General features: G+C 38.3%; 1 protein-coding gene across 1 annotated transcript; it reads left to right on the top strand.

Annotated features, from left to right (window-relative positions):
- The first annotated feature begins 9,671 nt into the window (after positions 1-9,671).
- On the top strand, positions 9,672-17,686 carry LOC114556979 (putative gonadotropin-releasing hormone II receptor). Its single transcript, XM_028580166.1, has 4 exons — positions 9,672-9,876; positions 11,158-11,715; positions 13,581-13,785; positions 16,909-17,686. Exons 1-4 carry the CDS (start codon positions 9,871-9,873, stop codon positions 17,436-17,438), a joined length of 1,299 nt encoding a protein of 432 aa, XP_028435967.1. The 5' UTR covers positions 9,672-9,870; the 3' UTR covers positions 17,439-17,686.
- Positions 17,687-19,886: the final 2,200 nt, after the last annotated feature.

Genomic DNA, 19,886 nt, shown 5'->3' with positions numbered 1-19,886 from the left:
TGGAGAAAAACAAACAGTAGTACAAGTAGTGTACCCAGTGACAGTTAAGTGATGGAGTCCCCAGCCTCTTATAACACACATATAGAGTCCCTGCTGGCCAAGAATCAATGTCTGCCAAAGCTCTCCCTTGTGTCAAACTGAGAGAAAATAACTGCAACCTGGATACTTACTGCTGTAGTGGCTGTTATCAAAAAGGACGGTGTTATATCTAAAGAAAAACTAAATACACCTAGAAATGTAGGCAGAGTTGGACTAAACAGTTTCCATTTATATCTGCTTGTCACTAGGATAGCGGCCATGCATTTTGCAAAGCCTGCAGGGGTGATTTTAATGTAGGGCACAGTGTGAAGAATGACGTGAGCCAACAATAACACCCCCAGCTATAGGACACCATTTCTAAATCACCCCAGCATTGTTTTCTGCATTAAATGTTCTGTAAAAAATATTTTTATATCGGCGTATATTGGACAACATATACGCTGATGCCGATAGATAGATATGTCCAATATGATTGGCCGATATTGGCCAACCGATATATCTGTATAACTCTGTATGAAAATCTACTTGGATAGACTTAAAACTTGCTTTTGATATGTCAATCCATCACAGTGAACATGTTTGGTTATTTATTCAAGTTTATGTTACGGTTGTGTGGAAAAAAATGCAGTGGATTTATTTTTAAAGTATACGTGTGGAATGTGATGTGTGAAGTGATTTGACAGTTGGCAACTAAGGTTACCGGCTTAGAAATAAAAGCCCTCATACAAATATTTGGCACATTTTGGAACATGTTGGAAAAATAAAGTAAAAGTAAAGGAAGAACGTAGGCCAAATAGATGATTTGTGTGTTTATGTTCTTATCTCTTATCATTTTAGGTTCACAATAAATGTTGCCCCGCCTAGTTGTGCGGCAAAAAAGAAAACATGGGAAAATGTTTCGCAATCACCACTCAAAGCCAAATTTGGCAAATTTGTCGACATTGAGACTTCATATTCAGGCTGTGGTTGGAATGAGTGGTCTGTGTGGTAGCCTACTTTTGAAAATGTAATCAGAATGCATTGTTTTGCTAAATTCTATGATGACTAGGAACCGTTTTGCTGACCTTTTTAGGGCTTTATGATAACCAAATTGTTAAAAACCAAGATGCTCACAAGGGAGCACTTCCTGTGAGTCAGCTCAAACAATGACTCACTCTGGTGGAGCCTCAGGGGTGGGACAGCATTAAAAAACGGCATATATTCTTTTCAGGTATCACTACAGAATCAAAACCATTTGAAAGGCAAATGAGTATCAAGTAAAGTGGCACAAATCTGATTATCCAGGGCCCAGTGGATTTTGACAAACTGATGATAGTATGATGTAAATTGTAAATTAAAAGAAAGTAAAGCACATCTGGCCACATTGAAAAAGGGTTAGCTTTGTGATGATGTATACAGACTTGAAATGCAAACCACAAAGGAAATAGGACACAGCTATCATAAGGTTTCCTTGTGCCACCATTTGGCGATGAAGTCAACTTTGTCTGCCTATTATAAACTTCAGATTACCATGCAATGCAATTTGTGTTCCTAAGGCTTAAACCTTAGCATTTTGTCTATTCCATCCATCACTCATAGCTGAAACATCTATGATTTTAAAGGCTCATCGTAAAACCACAGTGGTTACAAATACGCAGGAAAGTCCATCTCCACCCATCACAACGATCGTTAGGTTAAAAATAATGACACAGGTAATCTGCCAGTTGTTGTCAGATAATGTTGCAGCTAAATTTGAGCAATAAATCAACTTTCAACAGATTCAGATCAGCAGACACATCGTAAGAAGAAACCATCCTTCCAGTACATGCCTAATCAAACAACATCAGGGCACTTGAGACGGAGAGCTTTTTCCACTTGAGACTGAATTTAATTACCACCAAAATGAGGTGCATTGGTACAAGGGCAGACAAAATTGCCATTACGCAAAAAAAGCGGCCACATAGACATGATAATTAGCAAAAATGCTTAAATGTGGCCTAGTTTGAAATTACATATGTCCCATTTCAATCACATAACTGTAGACTGAAAATGGATAGACATACTGTATATTCTCACATGAACCAAAAAAAAAAAAGTGCTCTCTCATTATATTGTGCCATCTTTATGTCATATACTATTACAAAATTGCTAAATTTAAAATGTTCACATAAGAGCACAACTGCTCTTCTGTGAGGGATTTCACATTAACATCTGGTAAAAAGAATAAAAAAAAAAAAGAGTTGCAAGGAGGCAACAGTGCATAAGCTTGGCTGGACATGAAGAAAGAACATTATTCACAACTCCAAGGTTCAAATTTAACACGCTGTGTTTTTATTGTGTGCAAAATTGTGGCTGGCCAGTGTGTGTGTGTGTGTGCGTGTGTGTGTGAGAGTGTGTGTGTGTTAAAATACACAAGTGAGTGTGAATTAAGTGTATTGAATGACACAACTTCCCTTCAAGGGCTTGTGATGAATGAAGCCGGAAGACTAGGGTGACAAATAACAAGATATGTTGGGTCAGCGTGTTCTCTTCCTTCCTGGCCGTGAGTTGAACACCACACGGTAGGTTTATTATGTCTCCTAATTTCCTATCCTAATTTCTTAAGTGCTTACAACAGCACATGTAAATCAAATGTTGTAATCACTATTGCATTTAATATCAATCAGAGACCAAGGCTGACATTTTTCCATTATAAAATGTGGATCATTGTCCCTGACAATAAGAGTATGCCTTTCTCAGATGCCACTGATTGCCATTGCAACACTTTTACAGAAGTATATTATATCATTGTTCCATTTCAGCTCTTTCAAAAGAACAGTGACAGGTCCTTGAGGGGCACTACAAAACTATAACTGATTGAACCAAAATGTTGGCTAATATATAATATGAATAAGCGGAATGTTCTGTATGAATGCAGACATAATATGCAAAAAAAATCGTGCAGACCACCCAGCCTCAGGGGGAAATAACCAATTACAGATCACAATTCAGCACTGGCCTTTCGGACGAGATTTGGATAAAAAGATGATCTTGCTTTTGTGTGCAAAAAAACAGAAAATGTTTCAATCCACACTACTGCAAACACTAAATTCATTTTCAAATCAATCTGACATTGATAATTTAAAGAGGTGATAGAATGCAAAACTGATTTTACTTTGACATAGTTGAAAAACATTTGGTGGGTAAATAGGACATACATAGAACCTCAAAATCTCATTGACACCGCTTTCCTCTGCAAATCTATTGAATGATACCCTATATAATCATTCTATCACCCCTTTAAAGGAATTCATCAAACAATAATAAGAGACCGAGGCAGGCTATTTTATCACCCTTGCTATTGCCATAAATGTGCCCTCACTTTATTTTAATTTCTCCCATAGCACTATGTAATAGACCTTTTACTTTGTAATTATGGCCCGATGGTGGCCCTCACTCTTTCCCTTTTATATTTTTACAGTTTTTACTAATTAGCATGTTTTGTTTTAGTAAATGACCCCATTAGCTTGAAATTAAGTAATTTTCCACAATGTACACAGTGTACATAGTAAGGCCTATTGCATATATTGTGTAGCGTGACATTAGTGTTGACAAGAGATTGTTGCAATTGCGTTAGCTAACGTTATTAGCTAACGCTAATAATGTTAGCGTTACATGCAAATTACTTAATTTCAAGCTAATGGGGTCATTTACTAAAACAAAACATGCTAATTAGTAACATTTGCTTATAACCATCATCAAGTTATAGTTATTAACTTGACCCGGAGAGATATGAACACTGTAAGCGGTTTCCAATACATCACTAAACAGTGCATCTCTGAAACAAGTCCAACACTAGGTGGGGAAATGTTAGAATAAAGATTACTTTAAGGCATTTGTACTTATCTCAGGTGTACAGTGGATAGACATTAAAAATGGACGCCAAAAAGAGAGTGAACGATGAATTTACCTGGCAGGGCAATTTGTGTCCATAAATGTGAAACGCTGGTACGGCCATGGAGATGTTTTGTGGTATGCCCTCCCCTGATTTCTAATTGAACACCGTATGGCATAATTTTGAGTTAATTTGTCAAGGTCAAAACAATAATTCAGTTTTACACAAAAAAAAACAAAGTACTTACACGCAAATGTGAGGCAACAACACAGGCAATGTCATAGACTACTCTGAGGTGTATGTTCTTGTCCTCACGTCTTCGAAGAAGCTCATTAATGACATACAGAAGATAGACTAATCTACTTCAACACAAAAATGTGAATAATGAAACACTTCATACTGAGGAAAAGTGAAGACTTAATAAGGACACTCAAAATGATCCAAACATATAAATAAAAGTGAAAATTAGAATAGTGGAAAGGTTAAAATTTTGTAATATTTTTAAATCTCCCATATACATTCCATGAGGTTCATATTTGGTGATTGAAGAAAAAAAAAAAAAATGTATAAGCTGTTTCCCAATTCAAGGTCTGCAGCCTAAAAAGGCTGCAACTGTAGACTGAATGGCTTATGTTAGGTTCATGTTATCCTAAGTATTGAATATTGACTGAGTCAATAGTCATAAATGTCACTACTTGCCTTTCTCCTTGGCTCATGTTGACAAACATTAGCGGCATTTCATGACGACAGGAAGCTCCAAACGCTCCTGTAACATCAAGTTTCTTTGCTTGTTGTTGGGACCTCAGAACGTTGCCAGCCTTGAAGTTACTGCAGTCCTAAAGATTTAAGGAACGATTAGATTTATGAGCAGAATAATGGTCTTCTTCCAGGAGTTACATTTAACATTTCATGGACTCAGATTTTTCAGTGCTAATACAGTATTCTGCAACTGTGACTAACCTCGTTAGGCTTTGAGCCGTCAGGATGTGAAAGAAGGTATTCCTCTACATCCTTTTCATCAACAAACATGCGGGTTCCATGAAATGGCTAAACCACACTTGTCCCTGAGCTTTGCTTCCTCACAAGGCCAAAGTTGGCATCCAATGTCACTATCATATCTCCATCTGCTTGGGAAACAAACATTTACAGTAATCTTGGTTAATCTCATACAGCCTTCCTAAATGCAGGTTGTACCAGAGAACACCTGGTTGATACACTCATACTAATATTGTCACTATTTTATTATAATACGTTATACAACAATTAACTGATTTTGCAATATAAATTTAATGCCAAAAGGTCAAATATAGTTAATCAAACAATAACCATGCTGAAACTACAACCAACCTTTGGACATGCTGGGCATGTGGTCCCATCAATTAACTGTGGGAAAACATCTACCAAACTTCTTTGTCAAAAGTGGTAATTCCTAAACTGGGATATGGATTCTTCCACCAGGGCTCTGTAGACAGTATAAGCAGCATTTTCACATCAGTGAAAACCTTTACTTTTCATAGAAAACTTTTCATACAATTACAAAAATTGCAAAAACCCGACACTCGACTGACAGACAAACAAAAAGCTTGAGCAGAGGGATGGAAAAGGCTGTCTGGGGCTTGTCGGCTGTTGCTGGCCAGAGCCCATACCTTCGCAGAGTGCAGGCTTCTGGTTTACACGCACACATATTGACAGTGACGCTGCAGAACTGTCCTGCCAAATAAAAAGAGGGAGATAAAATAAAAAACATAACAAAGTACTACCATAGAGACACATACATTACTCCACATTTAATAGGACTGGATTCCTCAACTTTAAAATTAAATACATTGCATACACATTTTTTCAATGTAAAATCACAAACCTGTGCTGATAATTACCTTCATGTCCTTCATGTACACAGCATGGGTGCTATGGCCTTCAGGTAAGTATAGGAATAACCCCAGGGAAGACGGCTCATAGTAGGCATTCTGTAAGAAAGATTTATAGCTCTAAAGAAAGTTTTTAAAACAACAGAATGAAGACACAAATAATTGATACAACATACTGCTAAAATATTACCATAACAATTTAAAATTACTTTATGTCTGTATGTATGACTGCATGGTATTATTACAGATAGATAGATAGATAGATAGATAGATAGATAGATAGATAGATAGATATGTGCTTTTGGGTATTATTATTATTTATTTTTATTTCACTCAATAGGCGTATGCTATAGCTTCAGTGAAGCGTTAGCAGCTACATGCAACAGGCCTTACTATTTACACTGTGAACAGTGTGGAAAATTACTTACTTTCAAGCTAACGGGGACATTTACTAAAACAAAACATGCTAATACGTTTTATGCTAATGTAACGCATGTAGGCTAATAATACAATAACGTTAGCTAACGCAATTGCAACAATTATCTCATGTCAACACTAATGTCACGCTACACGGTATATGCAATACGCCTTACTATGTACACTGTGGAAAATTACTTAATTTCAAGCTAATGGGGTCATTTACTGAAACAAAACATGCTAATTAGTAACATTTTTGCTAACGTAAAGCAAGTAGGCTAATAATACAATAACGTTCGACTTACATGCCGTTTAGTGTCCCAAATTATGTTCCAAAAACTGAGTGTCCAAATGACGAGGGTCTTATTTGAGACAGGTAATGGTTATGGTTAAGGTTATGGTAGCACAGGTGGTTTAGCTAGCAGGTTCATAGTTAATTAAGGACATTGTATGGGGAATTTGGGACACTTAACTGCACGTATACCATAACGTTCTCATGTCAAAACTAATGTCACGCCATCATAAAACATTTTTTTCTGTATTGTTTTCGCTTATTGACTAAATAATCACAGTTTAAAGGCTGTCATTTTAATGGTCTTACCCGTTATCCAGCAGACTTCCGGTTAGCGGCGACCTGGATTGCTCTGGGATTGGATCTGGAGTCTTCTCGTGTATTTATCCGTGATTAACCATGCGAATGGATGATAACAGCCTTCTGAGCCTACCAGTAGGCGCAGCAGGCCCCTAATGACCCATATCTATGAGGCTGATAACCACTGATAACGCCCATTCAATCCAATGATAACATTCGAAGCGGGTGGTTTTTGTATGGCGAACAATAAAAGCTATGAGCTTCAAATGTTTACTATGTTTAGTGTGCCAGAAGTGGCGTAACTTTAAAGCAGCGATGTTTATGCTTGCTGATGCAGTTGCAGTTGCAGCCTACAGAACTCTTGATCACTTTGTTTAATCTGTGGTTTAACTCCTGTCTATGATGAATCCAGGGCCATCCATGCGCGGAGTTTGCGGGGGGGCAGGGGGAGCATTGCCCCCCCTGGTAGCTGAAACGGGTAATTGCATTGTTTCAAAAATGTGTGGAATAATTACTTCTGACATAACCAGATATTTTATAAATAAAAAACACAAAACAACTAAATGGGGATAGGTAATACATCTGATTTCATATAGGCCTACTGCTTTAGTAAAAATAATATTTTTTCAGGGCTCTGCCTCTCATCTGAGACCATTGTCGACGCATATACAGGACGCAAAAAACAATAATTTGTTGCACTAGTCGGGACATCTTACCGTGCCAACGTTGCAATAAAGGTTGCCTAAATGCCATGTATATACATTTGCTGTCAGCTTACTAATTGATGGCGCGTTTTGTGTAGATTTGGACTTTTATACGTTTTATTCCACTTTGTTTAAACGGCGAAGTTCACCTCGTTCACCTGTTTGGAGCTGACTGGTGAATGTGACGCTTGTATAGGCCTTGCTGGATACACCGTGACTCTGTTTGTGGATCTACTGATCGCTGTGGATTACTTCTTTTCATGTCATTGGATTACGGCAAAATACTGATCTTTTTTCTTAACGTGTCTTAACGTTTTATAGTGCGATTGCGCTTGGTTTCTGCGTTTGGAGAGGAATCTCAACAGACTGTAGGTCCAACACTGATTGTTCACTGTTAGCCTACATGTTAGTTGAATTTAAGTGTCGGGGCATTCTGCCACCGTCTGTCTATTGTGCTCCAACACAGCCGTGCCCACGGGCGTCAGTTTGGTTTGAAATGTGCTGGGGACAGAGACGCATTCGGAGGTACATTTCCAGAAGTGCTGGGTACAATGACGCATACACTTATTTTCTCTTTCGCGTAGGGCCGGTTTAATGTACGTAAACAATGATCAATGATTACCAAATTTCTCTCTAATATTGCTCTTCATAACCACGGAAAGCTGTCAAAAAATAGAACCCAAAGTTCAATTATTATGGACGTTATCTGACATTTAGCATTTCTGCTTCACATTTTCAGCAGGGCAGCGGAGCGGCTGTTGGTTGACTCCCCACGGTTCTCATGGGCTTTATAAGTCCTGACATGAAAAAGCTTAACGTGGTTTAATATACCTAAACAACGATCAATCATCACCACATTTCTGGTTAGATTTTTTGACAGTTTTCTGTGGTTATGAGGAGCAATATGAGAGAAATTTGGTAATCATTGATCATTGTTTAGGTACAAGCTTTTTCCTCGCTTTTTCCTCGCCATAGCCTGTCAAGTTCTTTTGACAGGCATAAGTGTTCATTACAAGATATGGCCATGATAAATTTGGTGGTCGTTGTTGAGGTACATTAAACCACGTTAAGCTTGTTCACGTTAAGCAGAAACGGCAGCGTTGTGAACAGAGAAGCGTGCAGCCTGCGTAGCAGCAGAGCGGCTGTGTCTGTGCCTGCCCTGTGGGGACAGAGATTGTTGTGGATTTTTTGCATCTGTCGATCAAGAATTATATGTGTTATGGACTTCTTTTTTTAAACTAAATTGAGGTTTTAAATTGTTACAATGTAATTTCAAATCTGCTTAAAAAAATAAACATATGTTTATTGTTTGTTTTGTCCATATGTGCTCGTGCTGTGTTCCCCAGGTCTCAGTTGCTACAATGAGTTTTTTTTTTGCCCCCCCTGGCTCAAATGTCAAACTCCGCCTATGCCATCTGCAGAATAGAATGGTGCCCAGGAAACAGGCAGATCGAGAGATTAAGTGAGAGAGTGCAAGGTAAGGTGGAAAAACACTTCATAATAGGCTAATACATAATAGTAAGTAACCTTAGACTTATATTTAAGGTTAAGAAAAACAGAAAATCCATCTAAAATATTCTTTGAAATATGTAATTAGGGTTGAAAGCAAGGGCCTAATGAAGCATGTGTGAAAAGTGTATCCCAAATGACAACTACAACAAAATGGCGAGTCGTGCTTTGTTAAATCATCATACACACTTCAGGAATTCAGAAATGTATCATTTGTGTGAAATGTTTGTCACTTATTCATTACTTACTTCATTATCTATCATCTTCAGATGACATGCAGACATGGTCAAAGAGAATATTGTTTTCCAATCAGCAGAGTCTCAGCTGCCTGTGTCCTCTCTCATGAATCATGTCTTATGTAATAGTGTATCTGGAGGATTTCACAGCAGCACTGGCACAATCAAAACTGTGATTTCATAATTAATAGTTTATATTATGGTCTCTCACAACCTATATCTCCCTGACATTTATAAAAAATAAAATAAACATGATTGGTGTTTTTTTTTGCTTTGTGGTGATCATCAATCATAGTTTATTAGCCCTCACATGGATATCTTCTTTTCACCCTAACAAATAGACCATGTCAGTGAAGATGGAGTTGAGGTCAGGCTACACCCCGTTTTTTTTTTTTTTTTTTTTGCACGGCTCTTGGCACATGGATAAAGGTGGAGCGGCTGGAAACGCACTGGACGCACTGGATAGCAGAGGAACTAAACAGCTGAAGTGTGTCGGTGATGCTGCTGCCTTGCAATACTTACAGCAGCCTACGTATAGAAAACCAACAGGCATTCATAGCGACGAGGCTTCCGTCCTGCGGTGGTTTTTAAATACTTGGGGTCGCAGAAGTGCGCAAAACACTGAACCCACAAAGTCCTCTTACCGCTGCACATGAACGTAAGTTTGCTTTTTTTCCAATACTTTGAGATCGCACAGATATACTGATACTGTAGATACAGTATGGTTTGTTTTTAATGTGGTTTTAGGCTACACGTGCACTTAGTGTCAAATGTGGGAATAGAAAAGCATGTGCGCAATAGCACACCTTAATTGAAATGTCTTTAGCCAACTTGTCTTTTTTTTGTAGTAATCAACATGTTTTTATTGAATTGATTTGCTTATATATCAAACAAGTCCTCTCTGTGTGGCTAAAATCAGAACATCTTACATACACAATGGCATCTGTGGAGCAGGTTAACAGCTTTATATTGTGGGGATATTCAGTATGATGGCTTTAAGAAGTCATGTTAGGTGCAGTCTGTCTGACATCCACATATGGTGACATTTGAATGTCTATGAGTGCGGTTATATTTTTTACAGAATATTTTGGGATAGACTATGAACAGAAAACGTTAAAGGTTTCGTCAAATTATTTAAATTAATCTTTGCTTGTTTTCACCTCGATCAAAATAGGAAAATTCAAAGAGAAGAAAGAGAGGCTGGATGAGTGATAAGCAGCGCGTGGGCGTAATTGTGCTTTAATGATCAGTGCTTTGCATCACATTTAATATAATATTTACATGAATATTATTTACATGCTGTTATGTCACTTATACAAACATGTCATTCCTTGTCTATGATTACAGCTCCTCTTTTATGTGAACTTGTGAGTCACATAGCTGTGAACAATCAAGGCAAACCTGACCTAGGGACATCACAGTCATGATGCTGCGATAAAAAAGGGCTCACACAACAAAGATTTATCATAGGTGACCTCTATGTTTTTAGTTTTCAAATTGTTGTTGACTGAGAAACGAATATTGTTGTTATGATATAATTATATTATGAATTACATCATTAAAAAAAGTTGTTCTCATGTTGTTATGAAAACGAGGAATTCTGAACAGCAGATTGCCATTTGTAAATTGTTGTTGCATATTATCACGATTACATGCACACTAGGAAAATATGGACTTGTGAATGAGTTTATGCCATGTAATATTAGCTAAATGGACTGTATTCATAATTTCTGCGTTCCTCACAGTGTGTGAGCTTCATCTTTCCACCTCACCGATTTGAAATGCGAAACACACTTCCATATATGCATATTACTTCCTCTTGATGAGCTGTATTAGAGACATGTATTACTCATTCAGGGAATGTTTGTGTTTCTTTTGTAACAAAAATGTGTTTGGATGACCGGCGCCTACTTGATGTAAATGTTGCTTCCTCTGCAAGCCTCAGAAAATGAACACCACTCCGTGTGACACTGCAGCAACCAGGTATCACCTGACAACAGACCACCAACTGAACGCTAGCTGCAACAACTCCTCGCCCTTTTCCAACTGGACAGTGGGGGGTGATGCCCTGCAGCTGCCCACATTCACCACAGCAGCCAAAATCAGAGTGATTATTACCTGCATTCTATGTGGCATATCTGCCTTTTGCAACCTTGCTGTGCTTTGGGCGGCACACAGAGATGGGAAACGCAAATCCCACGTCAGGGTGCTGATAATCAACCTGACGGTGGCTGATCTGCTGGTCACCTTCATTGTGATGCCTGTGGATGCCGTGTGGAACATCACAGTCCAGTGGCTAGCTGGGGACTTTGCCTGCAGGCTGCTGATGTTTCTTAAGCTGCAGGCGATGTACTCCTGCGCCTTTGTCACTGTGGTGATCAGTCTGGATAGGCAGTCAGCCATCCTCAACCCTCTGGCTATCAGTAAAGCCAGAAAGAGGAACAGAGTCATGCTGACTGTGGCGTGGGGCATGAGTGTCATGCTGTCAGTCCCTCAGGTAAGTTCAGGTGTTCATTGACACGGTTTTCATTAGATTAGGCTATAAGCAGGTTTACACTAAGCATGTCCTGTCTGGTTGTAAATGCACAGAGGAACATGGCCACTTTCTATACTCTGATATAATTCTTACATTGGTTTAAGTTGTTGACATGAATATTTTATATGCAGTGATTTACAATCTGTTATTCAATTCAATTCAAAGCACTTTATTTGTCCCCAAGGGGCAATTTTAAAAGGGCACATTACAGTAGCTTATCTCAGCATTCCAAGGAACAAGGGACAAAATCAACAACATAAGCAGCACGCATACTGTACATCAACCCACAACATAATCCACAGCCACACTGCACAACCACACATTACATACTACATACCACATGTCATCATTCATCACATAGTAGTGGTTATAAGTTCTAAAGTTCTAAAAAAATTCAAAAAAATTCTTAGGTGCTTTCTTGTGCTTCAATTAAAACCTTTCCCTAAAAAAAATTCATATGTTCATAAGTCGGTTATCATTCATAAGCTGGACAGCCCTCGGGATGAAGGTTGCCTTCCTCCACTGTGTCTGTAGTAATAATAATAATAATAATCAATAATAATCCTTTTCTAAAACTGCTCATGAAAAGTATGAAATGTGTGGCTGCCAGTCACCTTCCCAACATCATTCTGAAATAAATGATGATCCCATCAGCAGGAAGAGTTTTTGTTTTGTTAACCTAAATATGTATTAATCGGCACGTGAGAGGTTATGCATGCGAAGATCAATGTGAACAATATTAAGGGGCCATTCACACAAAGAAATGTGACATACCGGCCCATCTGAACATTAAAAAGTTTGTTCATTATTGTGATCAAATTGCATGACGAGACTAAATCCAACAATGAATTTATCCTGTGAACAGGTATTGTATGGTATGGCCGCTGCCTGATATAGCATATGCCTCCATGGTTTGTTATCCAAAAAGATTTTCAGTAACTGTTTCCATCACTACAATGAATATGGCCAGTAGTTTATTCCCTCTGAGCCATCTGTTGGTCATTTACCATTAGGCTGGATTCTGTAGACTGACATTTATTTATTTTTTAAATTTATTTTATTACAGAGACATGCAGAGTGCATACAGAGTGCATATTTATAAACATTTCTGTCAATATGCCAGAGTTAGCCAGAAGGCTATTTTTCATCTGCAGTCTCTAGACAGATGGTAAAAAAGTCACCCTAAAAGAATGTAAAATTACACATTTACATAACAATATAACATTTAAAATACATTTGGTAAAAGGTACAATTAAGCCAAAAATGTACAATAGGAGGACAACAGACCACAATCAGACAAACATTAGACAAAGACATGAACACATATACACACACAAGGCAAGAAGCCAACAGGGGGCAGCGTGAGCAGGTCAAGGAGTTAATGGTAATGTTGACAGTTCTGATTATCAATGAGCCATTTCTTTAACTGTATCTTGAATGTACTGTAAGTGTTTGGATTGAAAACACAATTAAAAGATTATTGATTGAGATAAAGTTTTGTTCATATTTTGTCTAGTGCAGCCAACACACAGGCCTACACCTGAACAAACCTAACCATTCTCAGAAACAGATATCGCAAAACCTGGGCACATAAAACAAAACTGAATATCTGAATATCTAAATAGCACTATAGGTAAGTGGGAAAATGTGTTTTCTATAAAACTACTTACAATATTTCATGTCCTGGGACAGCCTCTATGGGTGACCGCAGGGCAACCTGGACATGGAAAGTTATCAGTGAACAATGATATGGCCACCAAACACATGGGCGTAGCCATGAATTGTGTCTCCATGCCTTTCTAATTATTATTCCTTTCCCTCCTCAGATGTTCCTTTTTCACAATGTGACCATCATTCACCCCGAGGACTTCACTCAGTGTGCCACACGTGGAAGTTTTGTCACTCACTGGCATGAAACGGCCTACAACATGTTCACTTTTTCCTGCCTGTTCCTGCTGCCTCTGGTCATCATGATCACCTGCTACACCAGGATCTTCTGTGAGATCTCCAAACGACTGAAAAAAGACAACTGTGAGTTCAAAAGGAGTCTGAATTGTGGATCAGTTTACTTCAGCGATTAGCTCTTACTAATTGCTGCTGCAGTTTGTTTGACCCTTTTAATAGTAGAAGCACATTTATAAAAGCCGGGCTACGATTGCTCCTCACCCCACACAGAGCTGTGGCTGCTTATGCAGAAGTGACTGGACTCTCATTCATTGTGCTACTGTGAGCAGCATTACAAAATTCCATTAAAAAAAATAAAGAATCAACAACAGCTCTTCCCAGTCCTGGTTACTCTGGATAATCCATAGACCACACTGTGCACAGTTTTCATTAAATAAATCTACTGAGGAAATAGGCCTTAGATGTGAACATTGTATTCTAAAAGATTATTCAGAGCAACAGGGGCAATGGTTTTCTAAAAAAAGATGTTTCATGCTCTAGATCAGTGGTTCCCAACCTTTTTTCCTTGGCGCCCCTACTTATGTCTAAGAAAAGCTGAGCCCCCGAAACCAAAGTTGAGGTAACTCTCGAGACTTTCTTTTTTGATACAGAGGAGTTAGCAGGACTTTTACGTTTCTCCGCCATGTTTCATTCATAAAATAGTGATGCCGTGGCGGCAGAAAAAACCTGGAAAAAACCAGGATACAACAAAATATATTGTTTTTCATACAGACTTTTGAATACATAATTTATATACATACATTATCATAATTTGTTTAACAATATTTTTTTTTTACCTCAACCTCAAACCAGATAAAGACTTGCGCCCCCCCTGTGATCTTTGCCGCCCCCCCTGGGGGTGCCCGGACCCCAGGTTGGGAACCACTGCTCTAGATGGCAATGTCTGTCTGTTGATCAGGAGGTCGGTCCACCACTTTCCAGACTGAAATATCTAAAAGACGGTCTGATGGATTGCAGTGAAATTCATGATCCCCAGAAGATGATCCCCTGACTTTTTCTCTAGCGCCACCATGAGGTTTACATTTTGGGGTTTTTAGTGACACGCCTTGAAAACAATCAGATGAAATTACATTCAATTTGGTGCAGATATCTATGGTGGTCGGAGGATACATTTTTAATAACATTGGGCCTCATTCACCAACCGTTCTTACGAAGAAATGTGTTCTTAAACCCTTCTTACGAACTTTTTACGAAGATTCTGGCATTCACTAATGTTTTCTTAACTTGGATTTGTTCTTAGCTAAGAACAAAATCTACGAACACTGAAAAGCACTCTTACGCACATTTGAGTGATGACAATTTGCTCCAAATGATTGCTTACTGCATTTTATTTAATTCTACAGTCGTTTACAATTATAGTATTGTACTGTAATGTATTTCTGATCATTTGTTGAAAAAGAAATCATATTATGCAAAAAAAAAAACACTAACACTGCAATTTACATCAGCAATTAAACTGATTAAATCCTGCGTTATTTGGTGATTGATCGCTATTTATAGGGCCAAAATGCAGTGGTAGAATGTAACAAAGTACAAATTCGTCCTAACTGTACTTAAGTACATTTTTCACGTATCTGTACTTTACTTAAGTAGACTCAATAGTGCATAGCCTACTTTTGACTTTTACTTTGTTACATTTTGCAGCAATTATCTATACTTTCTACTCCACTACATTTCTACAATGCTCCGTTAAATTTTCTGATCAATTTCCCCCCTCTGCCAAAACGTCTTCCTGACCGTCACACGTTTGTCTCACCAGTAAAGTTTGGTTGCCGTAGATATATGGGGCACCGCTGATCCAAGCCGGCTCTGGTGCTGCAGAGCCCGGGCGCAGCGCCACTGACCCTCGGTAATACAGCCTCCGGTAAAAGTGAAAATGAAAACGTTTGTTTTTATTATTCCCGTTTTTAAATCATAGTTGCCATGTATTTCTCTCCACAGCGTCGTTTACTCCTCTGCCAGGCTGCGTAAGACGCGTTCATATCTTATTTACTAGGCTGGACCTCTTCACATCTCCCCATTTGCGCTGCTTTACACACTTTATTTGCTTACTTGCATGGTTAAAGAAAATAAAACTGTCTTAAAATACATCCATGAATAAAACCAACCGCATTCCGATTCTAACAACACATTTCCGTTTTATGCTGGTTAGGATAGGAACTTTTTTTAAAAAGCCAGGCCTTGTTTGTGGTAGTGGACACCTTATACTTTTACTAAAGTAAATATGTCTCTTGTTATTTGTACTTTTATTTAAGTACTGAGATTCAGTACTTCCTCCACTGCGGCTCCAATAATCTTCGAAAACCTGTCTCCCAGGAGGTGCACAGGAAGTGTCATGTCCTTATATGGGAATTTGCGGGGCGTTTTTTTATGCTAATTAGGAACAACTGGCACGCGCTTTCAGTTACGAAGACGTGGGATTCATCAATCCTAAGAACACAGATGCGAACAAATCTGCTGTTTAAGAACACGTCATGAATCCGACGTAGACTTTTCTTAGGAACCTTCTTAAGAACATATTTAAGAGAAAACTTAGGAAGATATTGGTGAATGAGGCCCATTGTTGATCCCTTAACTTATACTCGATTCCTGACTAATACTAATGACATTCCCGTCAGCCTCAGCTTTACTTTGTGTTTAGTGCTAATTAGACTAGTTAGCATGCTAACACACTAGGTGGACATAGTAAATATTATACCTACTAAACATTCACATGTTGTCATTGAAAGCATGTTAGAATTTAGCGCAAAGCATCGCTAGTGTGACTGTAGACAGTTAAAAGTCAGAAATCTCAGAGACCGAAACCTTATAACCTGGCCCGGCCCAATAAGACTCAAACTATCTGCATTATAAGTAGTGACACTAGTTAGTTTGTAATTTGGGTGATCCAACCTTTTAAAGTGCATTACAAAGCAAGTAATGTGTTGTACTTACACTTGATAACAGCTTTTATCATCTGGTCACAAAAGTCAGATTAAAACAATAGTTGTACCTCTATCTTTTCTCTACCACATCAATCTAAACGTGAACCACTCCTAACTGTGAGGTTTATGACTGATTACCTTTTACAGAAAATTTGAATGCAAAAGGCAATACTAGCACTACATTTTGCATATTTTAAACAAAATATGTATTGTTTGCTTGCATTTAAGTCTTTTATAATGTGTCTGTCATCTTTTCTGCTCCCAGTGCCCTCCAATGAAGTGCATTTGCGGTGTTCGAAGAATAACATCCCCAGAGCCCGGATGAGAACTCTAAAAATGAGTATTGTGATTGTCTCGTCTTTCATTATCTGCTGGACTCCATACTACCTGCTGGGCCTCTGGTACTGGTTCTTCCCTGAGGACCTTGAGGGGAAGGTCCCCCACTCACTGACCCACATCCTGTTCATCTTTGGGCTCGTCAACGCCTGCCTGGACCCAGTCATCTACGGCCTGTTCACCATTCACTTCCGTAAGGGGCTCCGGAGGTTTTACTGCAATGCCACCACGAAGTCCAACCTGGACAACATCACGGTTTTAACTGCATCTTTTACTTGTGCTACCAACTCGTTGCCACTGAAAAGAGAGGTGAGCCCTGCCAGCCAGGAGAGGTTCATGTTGAGCAGTGATGATAACCACAGCAAAGCAGAGTTGATGTCAACAAGAAGCAGCTTTTTAACAGCAGACAACGATGCAGATAGAGATCTGAAGCGGTCCTGCCCTGAGAGCATCAAATGAGGAGAGTACAGGGTGGAGAAGCTGTTTTATTTAGTTCAATTTATTCAGTGTCTGACGGTCTGTGTGTCATTTTGACCTTTGACACAAATTGTATATTGCTTCTGTATAAAACACAAAGGCCAAAAATAATTTCCTTTTAGAGGGGAAGCTTCATAAAATAAGTACACACATGACAATACACTAACATCCATATTCTGTAATAAAGAAATGTATATGCTCTGTACATTGTAACTTGTGGTCATCTTGAAATAAATGTATTCACTGGGGTTTAGAGTATTGATTGTGAATCCATTACTGTTGGAAATGTTGCTGATTTTCAGTAAAGCTTTTTAGAAATTCAAACAAGCCTTTCAAGCACATAGTAAAATCTGTATCAGTACCAATTCCTTTTCACAGAGAGACACTACAGTTTGATCTGATATGACTGGTGAAGATGGAGTACAAGTGATGCAACAATGTAGTAACATGTTTCTATGCCAACAATAGGAGAGATGCCATACAAATGATACAAAAAAGCGCCCCACCACGAGTACATTCTGGCACAAGAATTCCCATTATTGATCTAAATCTAAATCAATCTAATACAGAATCTAATCTAGTACAGAAAGCCAATCAGCCGCACATTGCTGACTGGTTATGAATGAACAATATGCTCTCTAATAGATTAAGATCGTCTGACTCTGTGAGCGCATCACACCTATTTCCAACTAATTTGCTGTTACCCTGGTACTCAATAGATATGGATAATATATAGTAGCTGATTATGCTCCCTTGAACTTGAATGTGTCCATTTGTAACACATAAAACTACAGCACTCAGCTACAAATGCTGCCCACCAGCCTCTATTGTTCTTATGTGTGCATTAACCTGAAAAGCAGGGTTTCTGCCTTTGCTTTTTTACAAAGAAATGCCTTTAAAACTTAAATTGATTCATTATTTTCACTTTCCATTTTGCTAAATATTGGGATAACTTCTCAGTAGGGTCAATGGGTCAAAGAGTTGACTCAAACATTTGTTTTTCTTTCCATTTTATTAAGAACTGTATTAGTGGCATGAGACTATTTAGCTGCCCAAGAACATACCTCTTCTTTTGTTCCTGCCTAAACCCAAACTAAACCTAAACTTTCACAGTATAGACAGTGAAAGCCCTGAATGAGTATTTTTTCCAAGACTGTTGCATGACAGATTATAAAATGCTAATCAAATTAAGCAAAATCTCTGCACCCTGTCCTGGTTTTGTGTGTGTCATCTGACATTAAAAACATGACGTATGAAACATCAAAGGACCCCAAAGACAACAAAAAGCCTACGTGCCATGACTACTGAATATAGCCCAGTCATAATAAGCCTGAATACAGTCATCCTTTTAAAATACATATTAGGACAGCCTTTCAGCACCACAGATATAACTAGAATTACTGCCTCGTGGTTGCATTCCTCCGCCAACCAATTTATTAAAAAAATATTAAGTGTATTTTCTGGCGAAACAAGGATGTTTTACACACATCTTCAACCCAGCAGCACATATCTGTACAATCACCACAGTTTCAAGATGGGCACCCAAGATTAGTGTCACTAATTTAGTATCCGACCAAATGTGAAATATGGTCACAATCTCCCCTTCTGTTCCCGAGTTATGGCTTTTAATAAGGGTCAGCAAAGCGTTTTTGCAGAACATCATGATGTCACAGTGAAGTTGACCTTTAACCTTATGGGTATAAAATATCATCACTTCATAATTTTATCCTATTAGACATTTGTTATGTTTAGTGTATGAATTCTTGAGTTTTGGCCAAAAATGTGTTAATGTGGGGTCAAAGTGACCTTAGTCTTGCTTTGCCAGACCTATCTCCACAGCGCTCTGTCAGTGCTGGAGTATAATCTGGCTCACAAGTTAACATTCTGGGATAGGGGAAAAAAACATTATGGCTTGTTTTTATTTCTTTAAAACAATCACAACCGTTCTGGGCGGCATTTTTGAAGTAATTCCCTTTAGGCGTTCCTGAGATATTGTGTTCAAGAGAATGGGACAGACGGACAACCTGAAAACAGGTTTGCCATTGGCGCGGATACATACAAATGTTGCCTAATTCAACACAAGAAACAATGACACTCCTTTTAAATTCAAATCTGTTTGATTTCTCTTAAAAGCAAATGAAAGTGGAGATTCGGGCTGTTGTTGGTAACGTACGGTCATATTTGGACCTGTGGAATAGTATTAAACATTGTATGCAAAACTATGTTCAAGGCAATGTCTTTCGATGATTCAATCACATTTAAGTATATCTTGTTCACTTATTTTAGACATTTGTTTTTTAAGTAACATAAATGCAGCATATATATATATATATATATATATATATATATATATATATATATACACACTGTATACATATACTATATTGCAGCAATTTCACATGGACAAATTACATCTGTGTGTAAATGAGT

This window comes from Perca flavescens, chromosome 1 (assembly GCF_004354835.1).
Source record: "Perca flavescens isolate YP-PL-M2 chromosome 1, PFLA_1.0, whole genome shotgun sequence".
NCBI classification, from domain to species: Eukaryota; Metazoa; Chordata; class Actinopteri; order Perciformes; family Percidae; genus Perca; species Perca flavescens.
The sequence above is the reverse complement of the archived record's forward strand: the minus strand, read 5'-3'. Positions and strand labels throughout refer to the sequence as shown.

Excerpts from the sequence above, each read along its gene's own strand:
- LOC114556979 (XM_028580166.1), top strand. Across the intron at positions 11,716-13,580 it reads TCATGCTGTCAGTCCCTCAG|ATGTTCCTTTTTCACAATGT; the intron begins GTAAGTTCAGGT and ends TTCCCTCCTCAG. Across the intron at positions 13,786-16,908 it reads ACGACTGAAAAAAGACAACT|TGCCCTCCAATGAAGTGCAT; the intron begins GTGAGTTCAAAA and ends TTCTGCTCCCAG.